Raw genomic sequence first — 24,780 nt, 5'->3', positions numbered from 1 at the left:
CAAACTTGGGCTCACGAGTGGCACAGTGATCTAAGACAAGCCATCTCAGTGCAAGAGGTATCACTGCAATACCTGGTTCAACACCAGACTGCATCACATCTGGTTGTGTTTGGGAGTCCCATAGGGCAGTGTACAATTGGCCCAGTGTTGTCTGGATTAGGCCATCATTGTAAATATGAATTTGTTCTTAACTGACTTTCCTAGTTAAATTTTAAAAAACAGTGGAATGCCTCCAAGCAATTTCCCCCATAATTTTCAAGCATGAACCTTTTCAAATGCACATTGCCCTCTGTAAGTGTCAATTGTACGTCGTATACCAGCTTCTGACTTGCATACATCACTATTGTACCTCCAATGAAAATGCCATTTAGCATCATCCCCACCTGCATCAATAGGCATTGGATAAACCATCAGAAGTTAAATAATATTTTCTTGACCTTAAAAAGCACTCAAAAGGCATCAAGAGAAGTCCATACGTGGTGATATGAATGTGAAATAACACTTGAAATAGTACTTGGCACAACAACCATCTCGATTACATTACAGCCGCACCCTTATTCTACTCCTCCTCTGTTCCTCTGGCGATGTAGAGGTGAATCCAGGCCCTGCAGTGCCTAGCTCCACTCCTATTCCCCAGGCGCTCCCTTTTGACGACTTCTGTAACCGTAATAGCCTTGGTTTCATGCATGTTAACATTAGAAGCCTCCTCCCTAAGTTTGTTCTATTCACTGCTTTAGCACACTCTGCCAACCCGGATGTTCTAGCTGTGTCTGAATCCTGGCTTAGGAAGACCACCAAAAATTCAGAAATTTTAATTCCAAACTACAACATTTTCAGACAAGATCAAATCAAATCAAATTTTATTTGTCACATACACATGGTTAGCAGATGTTAATGCGAGTGTAGCGAAATGCTTATGCTTCTAGTTCCAACAATGCAGTAATAACCAACAAGTAATCTAACTAACAATTCCAAAACTACTGTCTTATACACAGTGTAAGGGGATAAAGAATATGTACATAAGGATATATGAATGAGTGATGGTACAGAGCAGCATAGGCAAGATACAGTAGATGATATCGAGTACAGTATATACATATGAGATGAGTATGTAAACAAAGTGGCATAGTTAAAGTGGCTAGTGATACATGTATTACATAAGGATGCAGTCGATGATATAGAGTACAGTGTATACGTATGCATATGAGATGAATAATGTAGGGTAAGTAACATTATATAAGGTAGCATTGTTTAAAGTGGCTAGTGATATATTTACATCATTTCCCATCAATTCCCATTATTAAAGTGGCTGGAGTTGAGTCAGTGTCATTGTCATTGTCTTGGCAGCAGCCACTCAATGTTAGTGGTGGCTGTTTAACAGTCTGATGGCCTTAAGATAGAAGCTGTTTTTCAGTCTCTCGGTCCCAGCTTTGATGCACCTGTACTGACCTCGCCTTCTGGATGATAGCGGGGTGAACAGGCAGTGGCTCGGGTGGTTGATGTCCTTGATGATCTTTATGGCCTTCCTGTAACATCGGGTGGTGTAGGTGTCCTGGAGGGCAGGTAGTTTGCCCCCGGTGATGCGTTGTGCAGACCTCACTACCCTCTGGAGAGCCTTACGGTTGAGGGCGGAGCAGTTGCCGTACCAGGCGGTGATACAGCCCGCCAGGATGCTCTCGATTGTGCATCTGTAGAAGTTTGTGAGTGCTTTTGGTGACAAGCCGAATTTCTTCAGCCTCCTGAGGTTGAAGAGGCGCTGCTGCGCCTTCTTCACGATGCTGTCTGTGTGAGTGGACCAATTCAGTTTGTCTGTGATGTGTATGCCGAGGAACTTAAAACTTGCTACCCTCTCCACTACTGTTCCATCGATGTGGATAGGGGGTGTTCCCTCTGCTGTTTCCTGAAGTCCACAATCATCTCCTTAGTTTTGTTGACGTTGAGTGTGAGGTTATTTTCCTGACACCACACTCCGAGGGCCCTCACCTCCTCCCTGTAGGCCGTCTCGTCGTTGTTGGTAATCAAGCCTACCACTGTTGTGTCGTCCGCAAACTTGATGATTGAGTTGGAGGCGTGCGTGGCCACGCAGTCGTGGGTGAACAGGGAGTACAGGAGAGGGCTCAGAACGCACCCTTGTGGGGCCCCAGTGTTGAGGATCAGCGGGGAGGAGATGTTGTTGCCTACCCTCACCACCTGGGGGCGGCCCGTCAGGAAGTCCAGTACCCAGTTGCACAGGGCGGGGTCGAGACCCAGGGTCTCGAGCTTGATGACGAGCTTGGAGGGTACTATGGTGTTGAATGCCGAGCTGTAGTCGATGAACAGCATTCTCACATAGGTATTCCTCTTGTCCAGATGGGTTAGGGCAGTGTGCTGATAGAACTGCCAAAGGGGGCGGTGTTGCAATCTACTGCAAATATAGCCTGCAGAGTTCTGTCCTACTATCCAGGTCTGTACCCAAACTATTTGAACTTCTACTTTTAAAAAATCCACCTCTCTAAAAACAAGTCTCTCACCGTTGCCGCCTGCTATAGACCACCCTCTGCCCCCAGCTGTGCTCTGGACACCATATGTGAACTGATTGCCCCCCATCTATCTTCAGAGCTCGTGCTGCTAGGTGACCTAAACTGGAACATGCTTAACACCCCAGCCATCCTACAATCTAAACTTGATGCCCTCAATCTCACAAAAATGATCAATGAACCTACCAGGTACCTCCCCAAAGCCTTAAACACGGGCACCCTCATAGATATCGTCCTAACCAACTTGCCCTCTAAATACACCTCTGCTGTCTTCAACCAAGATCTCAGCGATCACTGCCTCATTGCCTGCATCCGTAATGGGTCAGCGGTCAAACGACCTCCCCTCATCACTGTAAAACGCTCCCTGGAACACTTCAGCGAGCAGGCCTTTCTAATCGACCTGGCCGGGGTATCCTGGAAGGATATTGATCTCATCCCGTCAGTAGAGGATGCCTGAATATTTTTCTTAAATGCCTTCCTAACCATCTTAAATAAACATGCCCCATTCAAGAAATTTAGAACCAGGAAGAGATATAGCCCTTGGTTCTCCCCAGACCTGACTGCCCTTAACCAACACAAAAACATCCTATGGCGTTCTGCATTAGCATCGAACAGCCCCTGTGATATGCAGCTGTTCAGGGAAGCTAGAAACCATTATACACAGGCAGTTAGAAAAGCCAAGGCTAGCTTTTTCAAGCAGAAATTTGCTTCCTGCAACACTAACTCAAAAAAGTTCTGGGACACTGTAAAGTCCATGGAGAATAAGAACACCTCCTCCCAGCTGCCCACTGCACTGAAGATAGGAAACACTGTCACCACTGATAAATCCACCATAATTGAGAATTTCAATAAGCATTTTTCTACGGCTGGCCATGCTTTCCACCTGGCTACTCCTACCCCGGTCAACAGCACTGCACCCCCCACAGCAACTCGCCCAAGCCTTCCCCATTTCTCCTTCTCCCAAATCCGTTCAGCTGATGTTCTGAAAGAGCTGCAAAATCTGGACCCCTACAAATCAGCCGGGCTAGACAATCTGGACCCTTTCTTTCTAAAATTATCTGCCGAAATTGTTGCCACCCCTATTACTAGCCTGTTCAACCTCTCTTTCGTGTCGTCTGAGATTCCTAAAGATTGGAAAGCTGTCAGAGCAGCTCACAGATTACTGCACTTGTACATAGCCCACCTATAATTTAGCCCAAACAACTACCTCTTTCCCTACTGTATTTAATTTATTTATTTTGCTCCTTTGCACCCCATTATTTTTATTTCTACTTTGCACATTCTTCCATTGCAAATCTACCATTCCAGTGTTTTACTTGCTATATTGTATTTACTTTGCCACCTTGGCCTTTTTTTGCCTTTACCTCCCTTATCTCACCTCATTTGCTCACATCGTATATAGACTTGTTTATACTGTATTATTGACTGTATGTTTGTTTTATTCCATGTGTAACTCTGTGTTGTTGTATGTGTCGAACTGCTTTGCTTTATCTTGGCCAGGTCGCAATTGTAAATGAGAACTTGTTCTCAACTTGCCTATCTGGTTAAATAAAGGTGAAATAAAAAAATAAAAAACATGACAATGCAAAATACTATTCAGTGATTTTTACAATGTTTTAAAATATATTTTTAACACTTATGGTGATGTATAGGCAATATTGACTTCAGTCCACCCAGTAATAAATCAAAAGTAATTGAGAGCCATAAACATACACCCTGCCAGGTTGTTAGGCAGTGCAGCATTGTCCTCTAGTGGTCAAACGGTCTCCTGACAAATGTTCAAAATGTAAAAGACTGCTTCTCTTTTTATAAAAAAAAAAGTGGCCATTTTAACATACTTTATACACAAACCAGGAAGAATACATTACAATGCATTTGGTACATTTAATAGTCCTATGTTACATACAGGTCAAACAGCATGAGAAGCACCGTGGATAGTATGCTGCTTGTGCTATACGAGGCCTTTATTCAACAGCATTATCTGCTCTACAGCCTTCATACTGAGGCAACTCCTCTTTTTATTGAACACATCTCCAGCTTTGGTGAATATGCGCTCACATGGCACAGACGAGGCGGGAACGCTGAGGTATTTCCGAGCCAGCTGGAACAGGTGCGGGTACACCTTGGAGTGCTTCTCCCAGTAGTGCATGGGGTTCTCCACTCGGTTCAGGTACGGGTCACTGAGGTAGTGTTGTACCTCCACCGCTGCATCCGCTGTGCTGCTCTGGACGCTCTGTGTCTCACCCACTTTACTGTCAAACATCTCCCACAGACCCCCATCGTGGGACTTAGACGGAGATGTTGCCATGGAGATGGAAGCTGTTTCCATTGCCCAGGAGGAGGTGTGGGGTGATGTCAGGGAGGGCGTCGTCGACCTGGTGGTGGAGGGCGGTAGAATGTCGTCCTTGTCGGGATTTATCCGGATTAATGAGGCGCACTCGGAGGTGAGGAGCTTCACCGCCTCCTGAGCGTAGCCTTGGTTCCCGAAGGCCAACATTTTGAAGCGCGGGTCTAGGAGAGCCGATAGACCTAGGATTGGCTCGGTCTCCACCATACTGCAGCTCGTCTGAAGCTCACTCTGCAGGTTAGACGCCAGCTGTGTAGCCGTAGAGTGTATGATGGCACCGTGCTTATTCTCAAGGGTTATCTTCAGCATCCGGACAAGAGGAATGACCTTGGAAGCCGAGACGCGTTTCTCTGAGGCGAGCTCAGCTGTGGCCTGGTTGAAGGAACCCAGCACTCCGAGACACTGGTGGATGACCTCATAGTCAGCAGATCCCAGAGGGATGATGTCCGTGTCCAGGGTGCTGAGAGCAGCAGCCACAGACTCCCTCTGATCAAAGACGCGTTCCAGCATAGAAAAGCTACTGTTCCATCTCGAGTCCACTTCCTGGATCAGCTTCTGTTCCGGCCTGCCTAGCTGCCCCTGCACCTCGGCTAACCTCATCTCTGCGTTCTGATTCGACTTGAAGAAAGACACGATAGCCCGCGCTTGGGAGCGGATGTCCTGCAGCTCCAAAGTAGCCTCCATGGACCTCTTAATCACAAGGTTCAGGACGTGTGCAAAAGAGGGCAACTGGAGGATTCCTAATTTCTGAACCGTGGCTACCATATTTTCGCTGTTCTCTGTGACAAATGCAGCGACCCTGCTGTGGAGGCCCCAGCTCGCCACCAGTTGGTTTTTGGCCTCCTCAATGTGGATCACTTTGTGGTTTTCAGGCAGCTTAGAAATCCCAAGGAGGAAAGTGGATAACTGGGCATTTTCTGCTACCAAATGCCCCGTCACTGCAATGTAACTGTGCTTGTCTATAGATGTCCACATGTCCGAAGTCAGGCTGACAAAGTCAGAAATTACCATCTGAGATACAACATGATCATTGATGAATTCACACCGAGACCCCACCATTTTCTTCAGTGCTTGCTTGTTTGGAAGATTGTAGCTTGGGTCTAGCTTTTGGACGAAAGCAGTGAATCCTTCTTCCTCGACTACTGAAAATGGCTTGGTGTCTTTAACCAACATGTTGACTAGGGCATCATCCAGGTCCTCTTGTCTGGTGGTCCTGACTGTGAAATAAAACAGAATAATCAATTCAAATTGAATAAGATGTACAATTAATGCTAATCTAAATATAATAATTGATTGAAACAGGATGAAAACCATCTATTCTAAAGGAAACATACCTTGGATGTGGTGTCCAGCAGCAGCACTGTTTGTAAACATTGAGTTTAGTCCTGTAGTACCAGAGAACGATGAGTGGACTCCAGAACCACTAATTATTGAGTTTGAGAACATTGAGTGGACTCCAGATGTTGAGTTGCTTGTGCTTGAGTGGGCCCCAGATGTTGAGTTGCTGTACCAAGCCTCGCTTGGGTGCCTTGATCGTAGGTGCCTTAACATGGCGGAGGTGTTTTTGTTGAAGCTAAGCCGTTGTGAACAGAGGGCGCACTGGACCTTATTGGGTGTCACTAGAGTGAAGTGATCCCACACCAGTGAGAAGGCTCTCTTAAATTCAGTCATCATAGGAACCTGCAAAATAAAAAAGAAACAACTTTATCAATCATCTTGCCGCAGCAATGTGGTAAACAGATCTAAATTATTTTGGTTGCTGATGGGAAACAACTGTTACTAGCGGCAAATAATTAGGCTTGTGTGCATAGGCTGAAATCCCAGGGGGGAATGAGGGGACACGACCCCCCCCATCCTGGGGAAAAAAATGATTTGTCCCCCCCTATATATCACCGTAAACATAACTATGTAATTTGAATAATATTAATAATATGCAATGAAAGCACTGGTGCTGATTATAGACACTTAATAGCGTGTTTTTAACTTTCAAAAGATTGCGACCTCCCCGCCCTTTGCCTCACAATTGTTTGATCCACTGCCAGTTCCTTATCTGGCAGGTAACAGAGGGTTCGTATCTACTGTCTGAAAGGCACTCAATGCACGTAACTGACGTGAGGTTAATCCAGTCAATCGCGCCATAGCAATGTTTTATTTTTATGTTGGCAGGGTTTACACACACTAGCTGAATTTGCAGAGCTAGCGGGCAAACATGAACTATTAAGCTAGCTAGTAGCTATTCCATTTATGTGGCGTCGTCAAAGATGGAATCTTTGCTATCGTCAGTTTATTCCAAGATCAGCATGCAGCTGTAGTGCTTCAAAGTCTCTGTGAAAAGGTTAACGATAAACTGAACTCCCAACTGAACAGAACTACACTCTCTTCTACCATTGTCTTAAATATCTTTAATGGTATCGTTTTAGTACATGACAGTACACTTACTAATTATTTATTTAATATGGCATAATTTGTGTGACATACTTGTCCATTGCTGTTGTTTGAAGAGTTGAGACACTGACTGAACAATAACTAAGTATTTATGAAGGATATTTTGGTTGATTTGTTTGGGTTTTTCATTGAAGTAGTTGTTTTGCTTTTAGAACTGTACTTATTCTGAGCGTTTTGTTCTTGTAAAGATGTTGTAATAGACTCAAACCAGTGGCACATATTTAATGACTATATAAATGAATCAGAAAAAGTTAAATAAAAAGGTCAGTTCAGTGCGGAGACCAACTTCGTGATGGTTCTCAATGGAGATTCTTTGAGATGAGATCGCAACATGTTCATTGTATTTATGAAACCTGCACCCATACAGTGTACAGTACCATTACCACCTACTGGCCTTGCTTGGTATTGCTGGTTGTAAATACAAATACCTGCATACATACTGGACTGATAAGGAACACTGCTATAACTATTATTATTATTAGTATTATAATGATTTAAACATTTTAACAAGTTGGGACAACCCTTCAGTTAACTACTGTACCTATCAATTATCCAGTAGTAGTAATTATGGTTCCTCATTTAACACATTACAATGTAGGCTGTGTTACAGCTCTACTTTTGGTGTCCCCCTCAGGAATTGCTCTTGAGAAAATTTCATGTAATTGTCCCCTCCAAAGTTGATATCAGATTTTCGCCCCTGCTTGTGTGAGCTAAGTGTAACGTTATTAGACAACGTGTAGTGGGCGTGATTTACAATACGAAGAAAAAACAGGAAATCTAGCTAACGTTACACTTCTACGAATCTGAACAGCGCTTGTGTGTAGCTAGCTAGGTGGCTAGATACATAAACCTCAAACAGGTCAGAAAATGAAATAAAAAGGATCAGGAAGGCACATAGCGTTACACATTCAGCTGACATGATGGGGGTTCACACGTCCAGGTCTGTACTAGCCATAGAGATCCATTCTAATGCTATGGTGCTAGTAACTAGTTAACGTTAGCTAGCTGTGTGGGTCTGTTGAGCAAGGCTTGGGTCTGCTGGACAAGTAGCTAGCGTAGTGTCTGTGTTTGGCATCGTTATTTTATTTGAAAACAACAGGAATGCATGTTTGCAAATATTAACTTACCTTTTATTGTTCGTAATTTAATGTAAAATATAGTCATTGAGCGCTGTGCTTCTGAGCGCGCGATTTGATGATGTACGTAACAGAATTACGTCACCTCCGATTTTCGAACCGCTTACTGCCAGCTGTTTTGACAGATTGAGTGGTTGCGTTCGAGTTTATGTCAAGTCCGATGGTCACCGCCATTCAAAGTGAGTTACATTATGGGGATAACATTGTCCGACTTGCGCCTACATGTCGACTGCATGAACGTTACAAAAATAATGTGATCAAATGTCATTTTGACTGCAGTCGACAGCAAGTTTCTGCAGTTGCTCTTCACCAATTTCATCCTGCAGCCTTCGCCTGAATTATGGGCGGCTCTAGGGTCAACCAGTCATTACAGTGTTGTTGTTTGACCCACCTGAATGTGACCAAAGACATGACTGAAACAGGAATTGATTGTACAATGAACACGCATATGATTTCAGTTTGTGAGTGTGTAATATGGGGGATGGAACAATGTTTATTTCGACATTATAAAGAAAACTTTCTTTATCAACACTTCCATGTTGATCTGAGCCTTGGTGTTGGAAAACCACATTTGTGTCCTACTTTCAGATGTCACAGATGCACCTCCCCTGACTTCACTCCTTGACTTGTCTTTTGCCTTACTACTCAAACGTGCCCAGTGTCTTTTCTAACATTAGCAAAAGTTGTTTCAAATCTTAGTTTCAAGTTTATTCCTTTTCATTAATTTATTGACATCTATTGACAGTCTGTATTGTAAACTTTTGTCACAGTTAGTCTATGTGCTGGGACTGCTCAACCCAGACCCTATAGGCTGGGAATTCCACGATAATGGAATTAGGCTTTGACTAAGATATTTCACTTTAAAATGTATTCCTAACGAAAAACATTGATTTCAAAGTTTAACAAACCATACAATTCTATGCACAAGGACAACTTTGAACAATTTGTACAGAACATTTCACAAAAGCACATTCACTAGAAGAACTGTGCAGATGCAAAGTAACAGAATGATGGTAAAATCTCCCTCAGTTTTTTATGCAACCAGATTTTAAAAATATAGATCTGCTCTGAATTAAAATTCCAAGATGTCTGCAGAAAGAATGGGATGTCAGCTATGACATCTTGAGTTTGAATACATTTATTTTGGTTATTGAATTACAGTAGGTGAAGTGGATTTACATCCGGTAACTGAATTAAGGTAACAGAATTACATCATGGGTCCCTGATCTGTACTATACAGAAATGCATTATTATGGAAAGGAACATCTTAATGCTACAGCATGCAATGACATTCTAGATTATTCTGTGCTTTGTGGCAACAGTTTGGAGAAGGCCCTTTCCTGTTTCAGCATGACAATGCCCCCGTGCATAAAGCGAGGTCCGTACAGAAATCGTTTGTCGAGATCGATGTGGAAGAACTTGACTGGCCTGCACAGAGCCCTGACCTCAACCCCATCGAATGCCTTTGGGATCAATTGTTGTGAAAAGGGCACGACAAAACCTATTCCCCCCAGGAGACTGAAAAGATTTGGCATGGGTCCTCAGATCCTCAAAAGGTTCTACAGCTGCACCATCGTGAGTATCCTGACTTGTTGCATCACTGCCTGGTATGGCAACTGCTCAGCCTCTGACCACAAGGCACTACAGAGGGTAGTGTGAATGGCCCAGTACGTCACTGGGCCAAGCTTCCTGCCATCCAGGACCTTTATACCAGGCCGTGTCAGAGAAAGGCCCTAAAACTTGTCAAAGACTCCCGCCACCCTAGTCATAGACTCTCTGCTACCGCACAGAAAACAGTACCAGAGCACCAAGTCTAGGTCCAAGAGGCTTGTATACAGCTTCCACCCCAAGCCGTAAGACTCCTGAACACCTAATCAAATGGCTGCCCAGACTATTTGCATTGCCCCCCTCTTTTACACCGCTGCTACTCTCGGTTGTTATCATCTATGAATGTCACTTTAATAACTCTACATTCATGTACATATTACCTCAACTAACCGGTGCCCCCCGCACATTCTCACTATAGTCTCGCTATTGTTATTTTACTGCTGCTCTTTAATTACTTGTTACTTTTATTTCTTATTCTTATCCATTTAAAAAAAAAACTGCATTGTTGGTTAGGGGCTCGTAAGTAAGCATTTCACTGTAAGGCCTACACCAGTTGTATTTGGTGCATGTGACTAATAAAATGTGATTAGATTTGAATGCTGACTGCGAGCAAGGCCTAATCGCCAAACATCAGTGCCCGACCTCACTAATGCTCTTGTTGCTGAATGGAAGCAAGTCCCTGCAGCAATGTTCCAACATGTTGTGGAAAGCCTTCCCAGAAGAGTGGAGGCTGTTATCGCACCAAAGGGAGGACCAACTCCATATTAACGCCCATGATTTTGGAATAAGATGTTCGACGATTAGGTGTCCACATACATTTGGACATGTAGTGTAGCTTTCATTTGACACCCAATTTGATGTGTTCCTATGAACTTCATGTTGGTTCTCACGGGTCCTTTTAGATGGACATGCCCTAAAGCTACGCCTTGTAAGGCCGATATATGATGACTCTATAGTAGAGGTCGACCGATTATGATTTTTCGCCGCCGATTATTGGAGGGCCAAAAAAGCCGATACCAATTACATTGGCCGATTAAAAAAATTAATAATAATACAAATAATTTAAAAAAATGTTTTTGTAATAATGACAATTAAAACAATACTGAATTAACACTTATTTTAATTTAATATAATACATCAAAATAAATTTAGCCTCAAATAATGAAACATGTTCAATTTGGTTTAAATAATGCAAAAACAAAGTGTTGGAGAAGAACGTAAAAGTACAATATGTGCTATGTAAGAAAGCTAACGTTTCAGTTCCTTGCTCAGAACATGAGAACATATGAAAGCTGGTGGTTGCTTTTAACATGAGTCTTCAATATTCCCGGGTAAGAAGTTTTAGGTTGTAGTTATTATAGGACTATTTCCCTCTATACCATTTGTATTTCATTAACCTTTTGGATGTTCTTATAGGCACTTTAGTATTGCCAGTGTAACAGTATAGCTTCCGTCCCTCTCCTCGCTCCTCCCTGGGCTCGAACCAGAAACACAACGACAACAGCCACCACATCGAAGCAGCGTTACCCATGCAGAGCAAGGGAAACAACCACCCCAAGGCTCAGAGCAAGTGAAGTTTGAAACGCTATTAGTGCGCGCTAACTAGCCAGCCATTTCACTTCGGTCACACCAGCCTCATCTCGGGAGTTGATAGGCTTGAAGTCATAAACAGCAATGCTTGACGCACAACGAAGAGCTGCTGGCAAAACGCACAAAAGTGCTGTTTGAATTCATGTTTATGCGCCCGCTTCTGCCTACCACCGCTCAGTCACTTAGATACTTGTATGCTCAGTCAGATTATATGCAACACAGGACACGCTAGATAATATCTAGTAATATCATCAACCATGTGTAGTTAACTAGTGATTATGATTGATTGTTTTTTATAAGATAAGTTTAATGCTAGCTAGCAACTTACCTTGGCTTACTGCATTTGCGTAACAGGCAGTCAGTCTCCTAGTGGAGTGCAACGAGAGAGAGAGAGAGAGGCAGGTCGTTATTGCGTTGGACTAGTTAATAACTGTAAGGTTGCAAGATTGTTTCCCCAAGCTGACAAAGTGAAAGTCTTTCTGCCCCTGAACGAGGCAGTTAACCCACCGTTCCTAGGCCGTCATTGAAAATAAGAATGTGTTCTTAACTGACTTGCCTAGTTAAAAAGATTAAATAAAGGTGTAAAAAAATATATAAAAAAAATAAAAAAACCTCACTTGAGCACAGTACACAACCCTTCAAACAAGGTTTGACCTATTAGAGTCAAGTGCTTCATTCTATATCTAGATGACTCCTGATATCTCCAGGAGTGATAATTATAAATGTTGTCTTTATCTGTTGTCTAGTACTGTCTTTTTGCTAGCTAGGGCTATCAACTTTAAGTGCTGCCTGTCTTCCCAGTGTCCTACTTGGTGTGTGAACTGCTGAATGCTCATAATTTGCAGATAATTGTTGACACATTGACCAGGATCAAGGGGCAGGGCAATTTGTGACTTGTTTTGGTAGGGGTGTGGGTGGTTTCATCTATTTTCTGAGTGTATATAACCATCTCAGTGGGCTTCATGCTATTGCTAGTTATTTACAGACTCATTTTGCTCTTCTGTAGCGTTGTCAACTATGTGTGTGTGTTTTCTATACCTGTTCGCACCTCTCTCTGTAGACTTTAAAGACGCTCCCCACCCCTTCTCTTCAACCCTTCTAATTTAGTGTCCCCTGCGTGCCCAACACATGTCAAATTCCGGGTCTCTGGCAGCATTTGGAACTGCCGATCTGTGGTCAAGAACACTGAGTTCATCTCAGCCTATGCTGCCCTTCTTTCCCCTCCTTGCCTCTTTTGACCTCACCCTTTCCCAATCCCCTCCAACTCACAAGGCAGGCAATACACTTGACTTCATCTTTACTAGAGGCCGCTCGCCTACTATTCTCACTGCCACCCCCTCCAGGTCTCTGATCGCTACTTTGTTTCCTTTTCTGTCACCCTTTTCTTCAACCCTAACAACTCAGCCCCTACCCAGATGGTCATGCACCATCGCAATCTTCACTCTCTCTCTCTGCCACTACTCTGTCCTCTTCTAACCTATCATCTCTCCCTTTTGCTAAATCCTTCTCCCTCCTGTCTCCTGATTCTGCCCCTTCGACACTACTTTCTTCCCTTTCCACATCCTATGATTCGCACTCTCTCCTTTTCTCCCAGCTGGCTCTGCTCTCCCCTCCTGCTCTGTGGCTGAGTGACCCATTGCGAGCTTACAGAACAGGGCTGCGGACAGCTGAGCAAAAATGGAGGAAAACTAAACTTCCGGAGGACCTGATTCAGAGGACCATCCTACCCATGCTAAATTATGGAGACGTAATTTATAGATCGGCAGGTAAGGGTGCTCTCGAGCGGCTAGATGTCCTTTACCATTTGGACATCAGATTTGCCACCAATGCTCCTTATAGGACACATCACTGCACTCTATACTCCTCTGTAAACTGGTCATCTCTGTATACCCATCGCAAGACCCACTGGTTGATGCTTATTTATAAAACCCTCTTAGGCCTCACTCCCTCCTATCTGAGATATCTACTGCAGTCCTCATCTTCCACATACACCTGTTCTGCCAGTCACATTCTGTTAAAGGTCCCCAAAGCACACACAACCCTGGGGCGCTCGTCTTTTCAGTTCGCTGCAGCTAGCGACTGGAACGAGCTGCAACAATCACTCAAACTGGACAGTTTTATCTCAATTTCTTTATTCAAAGACTCAATCATGGACACTTGTAGCTGCTTTGCGTGATGTATTATTGTCTCTACCTTCTTGCCCTTTGTGCTGTTGTCTGTGTCAAATAATGTTTGTACCATGTTGTGTTGCTACTATGTTGTTGTCATGTTGTGTTGCTACCATGCTATGTTGTCGTCTTAGGTCTCTCTTTATGTAGTGTTGTGTTCTCTTGTCGTGATGTGTGTTTTTGTCCTATATTTTTATTCAATTTATTTAAATGTTTATTCCCAGCCCCTGAAGGAGGCCTTTTGCCTTTTGTTAGGCTGTCATTGTAAATAAGAATTTGTTCCTAACTGACTTGCCTAGTTAAATAAAGGTTAAATAAAATAAAAATCATCCTTTCACTCCCTCCTCTCTACGTTCTCTTCCACTTCCTCCTCCGCTGCTAAAGCCACTTTCTACCACAAATTTTCAAGCTTCTGCCTCTAACCCTAGGAAACTCTTTTCCACCTTCTGCTAAATCCTCCCTCTCTGGACAGCTTTGTAAACCACTTTGAAAAAAAGGTTGACGACATCCGCTACTCATTCAACTCAGCCTATTGAGTCCCCTGGTCTCACTCACACAGAACTATCCTACGCCTTGACCTCATTCTCCCCTATCTCTCCAGACAACATCCTGCGACTAGTGAGGTCTGGCCCCCCCGACAACCTGCCCACTCAACCCCATCCCCCTTCTTCCTCCAGACCATCTCTGGAGACCTTCTCCCATTCCTCACTTCCCTCATCAACTCATGCCTGACCCCTCTGACATCAAAACGGCCCGAGTTGCTCCCTTCCTCAAGGAACCAACACTCGACTCATCTGACGTCAACAACTATAGACCTCTATCCCTTCTTTCTTTTCTTTCCGAAACACTTGAGCATGCTGTCTCTGATCAACTTTCTCTCTCAGAATGACCTTCTTGACCCTAACCAGTCAGGCTTCAAGATGGGTCACTCAACTGAGACTGCCCTTCTCTGTGTCACGGAGGCTGTCCACACTGCCAAAGCTGACTCTCTCTCCTCTGTTCTCATCCTCCTAGATCTATCCGCTGCCTTTGACACCGTGAACCATCAGATCCTCCTCTCCACCAACTCATGGTGGCGTCTCAGGCTCTGCACACTCTTGGATTGCATCCTACCTTGCAGGCCGCTTCTACCAGGTGACGTGGAGAGGATCTGTGTCTGCACCACATACTCACTACTGTGTCCCACAGGGCTCGGTACTAGGCCCTCTCCTCTTGTCTCTATACACAATACTATCATTGCTATGCGGATAACACTCAACTACACAGACTCACAAAATACTTATTTTCCATCATCATTTGCAAATAAATTCATTAAAAATCCTACAATGTGATTTTCAGGATTTTTTTTCTAATTTTGTCTGTCATAGTTGAAGTGTACCTATGATAAATTACAGGCCTCTCATCTTTTTAAGTGAGCCTTGCTCGTTGCAAACTGTGTGAAGACTATTTCTTCCTAACAAAGACAGCCAACTTCGCCAAACGGGAGATGATTTAACAAAACAGCACCCTTAACCACTGTGCCATCCGGGAGGCCCCACAGTTCCGTATTTCACTGAAAGAATAAACGTTTTGTTTTCGAAATTATAGTTTCCGGATTCGACCATATTAATGACCAAAGGCTCGTATTTGTGTGTGTTATTATGTTTTAATTAAGCCTATGATTTGATATAGCAGTCTGACTGAGCGATGGTAAGCAGCAGCAGGCTCGTACGCATTCATTCAAACAGCACTTTTGTGCGATTTGCCAGCAGCTCTTCTCAATGCTTCAAGCATTGAGCTGTTTATGACTTCAAGCCTATCAACTCCCGAGATTAGGCTGATATAACCGATGTGAAATGGCTAGCTAGTTAGCGGGGTGCGCGCTAATAGCGTTTCAATCGGTGACGTCACTCGCTCTGAGACTTGGAGTAGTTGTTCCCCTTGCTCTGCAAGGGCCGCAGTTTTTGTGGAGCGATGGGTAACGATGCTTCGAGGGTGGCTGTTGTCGATGTGTTCCTGGTTCGAGCCCAGGTAGGGGCGAGGAGAGGGACGGAAGCTATACTGTTACACTGGCAATACTAAAGTGCCTATAAGAACATCCAATAGTTAAAGGTATTTTTTTAAGTGCCCACTTTAATATTCTGTTCACACTCAACAGTTCACATTGCTTTCCAACTGGTGAGCTTCCCTCTGTGTATGTTGGAATACACTTTCACAGTCTTATGGCAGGCATTTATGAGTATTGCTAAAGCCCTTGGAAAAGCTTTTGTCATATCATATCAATTTTCTTGACCTTCAAAAAAATAGGACCTCTGTTTATTATTCCCTTGTCAAGGCCCTGCCTCCTGCCCCGTGTCGGCTAAAGCGGAAAAGAACAGAGCGTATTGCACTGCCCGCCTCATGACCGGGAGATAAACAAACCATACAGCAGCAGAGAGAGCAGACAGAGAAGGGAGGACGACGCGCTGCGTTTTAGCTGGAATTGTGAAGAGCGCTGCGATTAGCATGTCGTCTACCGCGTGACCCATTTCCATGCTGTTTCATGGGGATTTTTGTGCTACTCCTCTTTTCTGGAAAGATGACTCGGCAGAAGCTCTCATCAAACATGAGTGATTAGCACCTGTGGGTGGCAGTCTGCTGCATTAGGAGCAATGTGTTCCTGCAGATAAGCTCCCCCTCTGACTGCTCCTCTCTCCTGCTTCCACACAGCCTCTCTGTGAAGCTCATGTGACAGGTGGGAGACGGCTAGTTTAAGTCTCCTGGCAGTGTTCGTGAGGGCTATATCAGGTGCTGGGACTTGAGCTATATATCTCCACGGTGCAAGCTCTTACACACACACACACGTACACACATACTGCCCTCTGTTTACAGTAGGCTAGAGGGCGATACACACATTTAAATACATGTTGTATGTTACAGTGACAGGAGGGGATAAACAAAGAGTCACTGGCCCTCTGTCTGTCTGTTTGTGTTTTACAGCGGCAGGCTGAGCACCTTCATCAGTGTCTGTGTCAGGGATTGTAAGCATATGGCAACACACACCGGTCTTCCCAGGAATCAAAGCCGTAGCACATGGCTGAGAAAACACTGACTGGAACTTCCCTAGCTGGAATCCTTAGTATGAGGGGAATGGGGTCAGTATATCGCACAAGTCAACAGTAAGGTGTGTGTGGCACTAGGCTAATGTGGCCTGCCACACAACGCTAAGCCGCTCTCTTCACTTCGTCCCGGAACCCTGCTAAGATGAGGCCCCGGTCCGTGTCAGGGAGTTCACGTTAACCCTGGAATGGAGGAAATGTGTGTGTCTGTGGTGGAGAGTGACTGATGACGATAATGTACCTACTGGGTGTTTTACATATATATTCTTAAGCTTTGAGTGATATGCTACTACTGTGTTATATCACAAGTAACTGGTGAGAATTTGTGAGATGTGTCAAACAGACATGAATAAACCCCCTTTCCTATAACCACTATGCTATTACCCTTCTTTAACCAGATCTGCACACAACCCAACACCCTATTACTGAGTTCATCATCAGACAAAAAGAGAATACTTGACTGGTGAGGACACTGTTGTAAACCTATTTTATAAGGCAGGGAAACCTCTGTTTTTCTGTATTGCTTTTGTCTCTGATTTAATTTCCTATTGAAGAGATTAGGTAGGTATAGCCTAGATTTAGATGGTCAGCTGTCTTTGTCTTTAGCTTAATCCAGACTTCTTGATGAAGCCTATTTCTACAGTGGCAGGATTTACAGGCTGCCAGGCAATTCTAGTCTGTTGCAACTTGACGTTAAGGACTACAGCAAAACGAATGAATCCATCTTATCTCCATTTGTATCCTACCCACTATTTTAAGTAGTTCACAGTGCAACATTATGTAATATTGCTAAAGATAGTCAACACCACAGATAAGCGGATAGTTCCTGTCCTGGGAGCAATTACCTCAGTAAAACAGTTATTATTATTAAGTTAATATAAGTTTTGATGACTCATCCTCTGTTATCGTAATAATTACCTTACAGTTGGCATATGGTATAGCACAATATACAGGATAGCCTTCTGTTAGTCCAACATTCTAAACCAAGAGCTGGCATCTAAAGCCTTGGCATATTGCCAGAATGCATTCATATCACACTTGGACCAAGATTCTTGTGACTTATTGGCCTACCTTCCATAGTAAGTTTGCAAGTACTACTGTACAGCATGTGTAGGCTACTACGCACCACAAACTAACAGCTTTCTAATTTCAGATCAACTTAATTAGAATGTTTTTTTTTTGTAAATGTTAACTATGAAAATATATACTGAACAAAAATAAATGCAACATGTAATTTCAAAGAGTTACAGTTCATATGAGGAAATCAGCCAATTTAAATGAATTAATAAGACACTAATCTATGGATTTCACATGACTGGGAATACAGATGTGCATCTGTTGGTCACAGATACCTTACAAAATGGGTCTCACAATCTCGTCACTGTATTTCTGTGCATTCAAATTACCGTCGATAAAATGCAATTGTGTTCGTTGTCCGTAGTTTATGCCTGCCCATAACATAACCCCACCACCATGTGGCACTCTGTTCACAACGTTGCCATCAGCAAACTGCTCGCCCACATGACGACATATGGTAGAGAAATTAAAATGTAAGTACCTGGCAACAACTCTGGTGGACATTCCTGCAGTCGGCATGCCAATTGCACGCTCCCTCAAAACTTGAGTCAACTGCACATTTTAGAGTGGCCTTTTATATTCCCCAGCAAAAGTGCACTTGTGTAATGATCATGCTGTTTAATCAGCTTGTTGATATGCCACACCTGTCAGGTGGTTAGATTATTTCAACAAAGGAGAAATGCTCACCCACATGGATGTAAACACATTTGTGTACAAATATGAGAGAAAGAAGCTTTTGTGGTATGGAAAATAAACTTTTTGTGTGTATGGAAACTTTCTGGGATCTTTTATTTCAGCTCATGAAACATGGGACCAGCACTTTACATGTTGCGTGTATATTTTTGTTCAGTGTACATCCACGGGAACTCAAGCTTCACCACCTATAATAGTCTATGGTTGCAGGCAAAACACAGGATCCGAAATGTGTTTTTTGGGGTGGAGCCCAATGCCCATTGAGCGTTCACTGTGCGCTCGAGCAGTCTACGCGTTGTTGATACTGATTTAATCCACATTGGGAGCGGACAGTTAGAAGACGTGCGACCAGAGACACAATTTGAGGAATACTCGGATTAATGTAATTTATTTTTCGTCTGTCTATGAGCACGACCAAGTAAATTATATTTGGCGGATTTAAACAAGCACGTTTTACCTGGGAGAACTCGAGAACGACCTTCATTCAGGTTGAGGTGAAGAGTTGTCACCACACTTGTTGATTGTTAAATATTTTTTTGTATTATTTAGCCTATAGTTGAATTTAACAGAAATCGAATGTATAAGCCAAATATGTAGACACTTATCTGTAGCCTATACTTATTTTTGTCACTTGGATTTTTTTGCCCGTTCTTATTTCTCGAAATAATCCACATTCCCTGCAACCTACGATGTTCCCTTGTCCTGTTTATGTTTTTGAATAGCCTTCATTCGGATTTGCACTATCCACTAGTTGGGACACAAGACCCACCTGTTGCATTTCGAGGCAAAACTCATAAAACAGAAATGTCACAGCTAGAGGTCGACGTGGCCGGACTGGGTTTCTCCAAATTACCTGCTGGGTTCGACGCCAACTCCTGCTTCCCTGGCCGAATACCACCAAGGCGAAGGAGACACTCGGCAAACTCCAGGAGAAACTCGTACAGGTTGAGCAAAATAAATACCTTGGATTTGGAGCCTGAAGTTTACGATGATTCCCCTCTCTCCAAAACTCACTCCTGGTCTGCTGATGACATTTTAGCCGAAACAGCGGCAGAGGAGAAAAAGGTGGACTCCTCAGCACCAGCCTCACCTGTCTCAAGCCCGGGAACGAGCACGTGCTCACCCCCTGGTACCCAAGCGTCAGACCCCAAACCACTTGATACCTGGGACGCGCCACAGCCCAGCTCGCAAGCACAGGGCACAAGTTCAGATTCCGAGGAAGAAATCACTGACAAAAAGGTCATTTTATCTCGAGCTCCATTTGAAAGAAAACGGGAGCAAGAGGAAAAGGATGAAATTGAAACCAAAGCCGTGGCGACGTCACCTGATGGAAGGTTCCTCAAATTCAACATTGAAATTGGGAGAGGGTCGTTCAAGACGGTGTACAAAGGCCTGGATACGGAGACAACAGTAGAAGTGGCATGGTGTGAGCTACAGGTAAATAATTAATCTGCTATGATTTGTGTACAGATGGAGAACTCAAAAGAGCACGCATCATTCCCTTAATTAAAATCTTATTTAGGCCACCGCAAACAATTGTTTACAAAGGCTTTGGTTCGGCCAAGCAAAGTTCTCTCTACATTGTGGAGTGGGTAACGTGTGCTGTCTCGCTTAATTAACTGGGTGCTGTACTATATGTGACAATGACTTCAAATGAAATCTCAAGTTCAAGAACATTGGTAAACTGAGACACTTCAAAACATAAAAAAGAAGGACAAACATGGAAAAAAAGGACAGACATCAGCTCATTTCACTTTATTGTCGGGGCAGGCTCGTGTGTTTTAGGTAGTTATGCCTTCATCAGATCAAGAAGTGTGCCAAATCCATAGTTTTTATACAAGTGTTTAGGTGATAATTACAATTGCCCACACTTTCTCTCGACATTATCAGCCGCTCAGATAAAATGCCATACATGACTTCATTTATAATCTCTGTGCTATTTTGGTTTAGGCCTATCAGTTTTTATCTGCTGCTATTGAGAACCCATGTGGACCTACTGAGTTTAAAGCTCTCAAAGTAATCATACAAATGGCCCTATAAAGAAGACCGCGTTTCCACACATGGGTGTTTTTACATACAGCGGGTTTTGATCAGAGGCTCTTGCTCTTGAAAATGCTTCGCTCCAGTGCATTGCTTCGCTTGAAATTTGCATGAAGTTGGGGAGAGCAAAACAATGTATACCGCCATCTTTAAAATGACTATAACTCATCTTAATCTCCCCCAATGTCCCTCAGAAGAGCCTCCACTGACCGCTTGCAGAGAGTTGTTTATAGCAGCAGCAGGCCCCCTGGCCAGGCAGCATCCATTGTAACAGGAGCCGCCCCCAACCCTCCAGGGGGCAGCTGGGAAGCTGGAGGGAATAGCAGAGACCTGGAGGCGTCATTCTAAAACAAGCCACATGATACAGTACAGGGGAGTGAAACGCGGCAGAGACTGGTGTGTCTTTATGAAACAGGTTTTGTGCACTGAAAGACAAAGTTGGTTGTGCTGCACTGACCCGTTGAGTTTCGAAGTTAGTTGGCTACAGGGTTTCCAAGCAGGATGAGCGAGGTGCAGGGAGTCAGCCAAATCGGGTGATCAACCTCCTCAGCAATCAATCAAATTTCAATCAAATACATTTTATAAAGCCAATTTTACATCAGCAGTTGTCACAAAGTGCTATACAGATACTCAGCCATACTCCCTCCCCATACTCCCTAGAAAGGCAGGAACCTAGAAAGAAACCTAGAGAGGAACCAGGCTCCTAGGAGTGGCCAGTCCTCTTCTGGCTGGGTCAGGTGGAGATTATAAGAGCACATGTAAATTAAGGCCAGATTGTTCTTCAAGATGTTCAAATGTTCATAGATGACCAGCAGGGTCAAATAATAACCACAGTTGTTATAGAGGGTGAAGCAGTTCAACACCTCAGGAGTAAATGTCAGTTGGCTTTTCATAGCCGAGCATTCAGAGGTCGAGACAACAGGTCCGAGAGAGAGAGAGAGTCGAAACAGCAGGTCCGGGACGATTTAGCACGTCCGGTGAAAACGGTCAGGGTTTCGATAGTGGCAGCATGACTTGGTGGATTGAGGACAGGTAGTCCTGAGGCATGGTCCTAGGGCTCATAGAGAGAGATCGAGGTTGCGAGAGAGTTCTTCTGACTCTCTGGCCTAAAACAAATCACACTGTGCATAATTACAAGGTCTCTCTCCCTCTCTCTCTTGGAAGTCCTGTAATGGCCCTTGAGGACCTACCTCCAGAGTAAGTAACTACATGAGTAAACCAGAACAGCAACCTGCCCAGACCATGTATAGTTTGTGTGTGGGTGTGTGTGTGTGTGTGTTGGGTGACCTTTACCTGTCCTGTGTTTGTTGGGCTTTTCTGTTCTCCTTTGTTTGCTGTACACTTCACACACTGGGAAGTTCAAGGAGAAGCCCTGCACTGTGGAATGTCACCACAAGATTGATTGTAGCAGCACCTGGGTTAGGGTTGTTGTTGTTTTTGGGAGGTGAGGGGGTAAAGCACATGAGGCCTGCCATGAATATGTTCTATGTTGTTGTTATGCATTTGATTTGTCATAGCAGTTATTTATGATTCACAATGACATCTGTTATGTAAGTATTAAGTCAGCGCTGGCATTTCGACCGAGGCTTTAGGTCAACTGTTGACATAATGTCCCCTTATGAGGTATGATTACATCAAAAATAGACCAATGCTTATTTAGGCAACACTGCCTAAAAATATAAAATCTGTATATCTTGGATTTTTCCTCTCTCTGTCTTATCTCTGTGCACTAATTGAACTTCATGCTGTCTGTGCCTGTGTAAGAGTAACTCAGTGCATGATATAGAGAAGATATCTGGTTTACCTATCATGGCAAGGCTTGCTTGCATGTTAGACTTCTCTAATCAATCAAAACCTTTAGACACTCATTAAAATGACACAATTAAAGAAGACAAGATATTGCTTGGGAGATCTTGTTCTCAAGAACACACACTCATACAGCTGTGTTTCCTTTTTCAAGATGTCAGTGGGAATCAGAACCATGGGGAGAGAGAGGTCGCTTATACAAAGTATGAGCTGAACTAACTGAACCCTTCCTTACCCCACCTCTAGAAGAAAACAAGGAGGGTTTTCAGGCCAGAACTGACATTAGCTGTAAAAGCATTTGCCATACTAAACATGGGACTAGGATTTATAGATCCCAGACTGAGGCCAGGAGTCCATTGAAGTGTCTCTCAGTCCCTCCGTCACTTGAATAAGCGTATTCCTGTGCCACGCTAGGTGACAAGAGACTTGGTGACTAGTCTGGAACTTCCCTGGCTGGTATCCCCTAATAATAAGCGTCCTTTACTCTTATATATTTCCCAAACAAAGATGTATTTTTCCTCCCGTGGTGTTACTGTTCTCTAGGGGACACATTCTTCTGCTGCTCCAGCTGGAACTTTTTTTTTCTGTCAACCTTTTCCACTTCAGAATTTCGCTCTTACCGCCTGTGGGGTGATTGAGCTAATCCGACTTGCCCTCTTCATTTATTTTACCCACAATACCCAGTTTAATTAGCCCTGATAAATTGCTGGCTACAAGGGCTACCATGGTGACGGTGGTCTGCTCTGACCCCCCCATGACAATCCCACACCCCATCCCTAAACGTGTGTTAGCGAGACAAACACTACCGTACTCATGGGCCTTCAGCGCAGCTAATGAGACTGCCCAAGCTAACGGTAGTGATGCCACTGTGGCCACTGCTGACTACGTGGCTCTGATCAAGGATAACACCGACTGGCTGGCTGACTGACTCAGCCTCTCAGCAGGCTTGCCCCCACACCCCCTGTCCATTCATTAACATGCAGTTTAGCGCTCATAATGTTTCATTGCCTTCACTGAGTGTGAGCACTGCACACACTCAAGCAGCACTCCATCCGTTTGGCTCTGGTTCATAAGCAGTGCTAACTGTGAGAAAAGGCAAACACAATTTAGTTAAAACTGGCTATATTTAGGGGTCAACTGGTTTAAGGGGAGTGCTGGCCAACATGTCCAGATGATAAGGATTGGGGCCTGCTAGCAGGAAAGCCAATCATCTCTCCTTCAGCTGGGGTAGATTCAGTTTGTACAATGTTACATAACACTACAGCCATGTAGGAAGAAATTGATTATAAATGCAGATAACTTCTATGATATCTATCATACTATCTTAGTACTGAATATAGTCCTCATTCATCTCAGACTGCTTGATTGGTCGTGGCTGGGTTAGGGGTGGGCGGTGGGGCAATTTTGGTGGGACAAAGTAGGTGGGAACTAACTTTATCTTTGTCTGTGTTTTATGTATGTGTTGACGAAAGTCCCCCCTTACACAATACATTCTCTGTTACGTTTTGGGAAATGGGGCTTGGACGCCAGTTCTCATGGGGAACGATAATGGACACTGACCCTGTCCGATCCAACTCAATCAACACATCTCATAAATACAGTGCCTTTGGAAAGTATTCAGACCCCATGACTTTATCCACATTTTATTTTGTTACAGCCATATTCTAAAATGGATTAAATAAAAACCTCAGCAATCTATACACAATACCATATAATGACAAAGTAAAAGCAGGTTTTTAGAAATTTTTGCAAATTTATTCAATATAAAAAACAGAAATACATTATTTACGTAAGTATTCAGAGCCTTCACTATGAGACTCAAAATTGAGCTCAAGTGCATCCTGTTTCCATTGATCATCCTTGAGATGTCTCTACAACTTGATTGGAGTCCACCTGTGGTAAATTCAATTGATTAGACATGACTATATAAGGTATATAAAGACTATACAAGGTCCCACTGTCTATATAAGGTCCCACTATATGAGGTCAAAGGAATTGTCCGTAGAGCTGAGACCGGATTGTATCTAGGCACAGATCTTGGGAAGGGTACCAAAACATTTCTGCAGCATTGAAGGTCCCCAAGAACACAGTGTCCTCCATCATTCTTAAATGGAAGAAGTTTGGAATCACCAAGACTCTTCCTAGAGCTGGCCACCCAGCCAAACTGGACCTCAGACTGGGGCGAAGGTTCACCTTCCAACAGGACAACGACCCTAAGCACACAGCCAAGACAACGCAGGAGTGGCTTTGAGACAAGTCTCTGAATGTCCTTGAGTG

At 43.7% G+C, this 24,780-nt stretch overlaps 2 protein-coding genes across 7 annotated transcripts in view; one reads left to right on the top strand and one right to left on the bottom strand.

The window, feature by feature from the left end:
• Window positions 1-4,040: 4,040 nt before the first annotated feature.
• Window positions 4,041-19,703, bottom strand: LOC112226116 (zinc finger BED domain-containing protein 4). Of its 4 annotated transcripts, XM_024390360.2 has the most exons (4): window positions 19,511-19,644; window positions 11,971-12,008; window positions 6,198-6,543; window positions 4,041-6,080 (listed from the first exon to the last, which is right to left on the bottom strand). In XM_024390360.2, exons 3-4 carry the CDS (start codon window positions 6,535-6,537, stop codon window positions 4,468-4,470), a joined length of 1,953 nt encoding a protein of 650 aa, XP_024246128.1. In that variant the 5' UTR covers window positions 6,538-6,543; window positions 11,971-12,008; window positions 19,511-19,644; the 3' UTR covers window positions 4,041-4,467. The 4 variants fall into 4 exon arrangements, with proteins under 4 accessions (XP_024246128.1, XP_024246131.1, XP_024246127.1 ...); XM_024390363.2 differs by lacking the exon at window positions 11,971-12,008 and having other exon boundaries at window positions 19,620-19,703; XM_024390359.2 differs by lacking the exon at window positions 11,971-12,008 and having other exon boundaries at window positions 19,511-19,639.
• wnk4b (WNK lysine deficient protein kinase 4b) overlaps window positions 18,933-24,780 on the top strand; it is a 70,115-nt gene continuing 64,267 nt past the window's right edge. For 2 of the 3 annotated variants that reach the window (XM_042307042.1, XM_042307041.1), the window contains exon 1: window positions 18,933-20,094. In XM_042307042.1, coding sequence (XP_042162976.1) covers window positions 19,366-20,094 — 729 coding nt within the window. In that variant the 5' untranslated portion in view covers window positions 18,933-19,365. The remainder of the gene's footprint in view (window positions 20,095-24,780) is intronic. The other variant, XM_042307043.1, reaches the window with a different exon arrangement.

Source organism: Oncorhynchus tshawytscha, linkage group LG27 (assembly GCF_018296145.1).
Source record: "Oncorhynchus tshawytscha isolate Ot180627B linkage group LG27, Otsh_v2.0, whole genome shotgun sequence".
In the NCBI taxonomy this organism is placed as follows: domain Eukaryota; kingdom Metazoa; phylum Chordata; class Actinopteri; order Salmoniformes; family Salmonidae; genus Oncorhynchus; species Oncorhynchus tshawytscha.
Note: the sequence above shows the minus strand (reverse complement) of the source record. Positions and strands in the feature narration are given on the sequence as shown.

Coding starts and splice junctions, on each gene's coding strand:
- LOC112226116 (XM_024390363.2), bottom strand. CDS start 6,537: ATGATGACTGAATTTAAGAGAGCCTTCTCACTGGTGTGGGATCACTTC. Junction 6,081..6,197: donor TGCTGGACACCACATCCAAG/GTATGTTTCCTT, acceptor TTTATTTCACAG/TCAGGACCACCAGACAAGAG.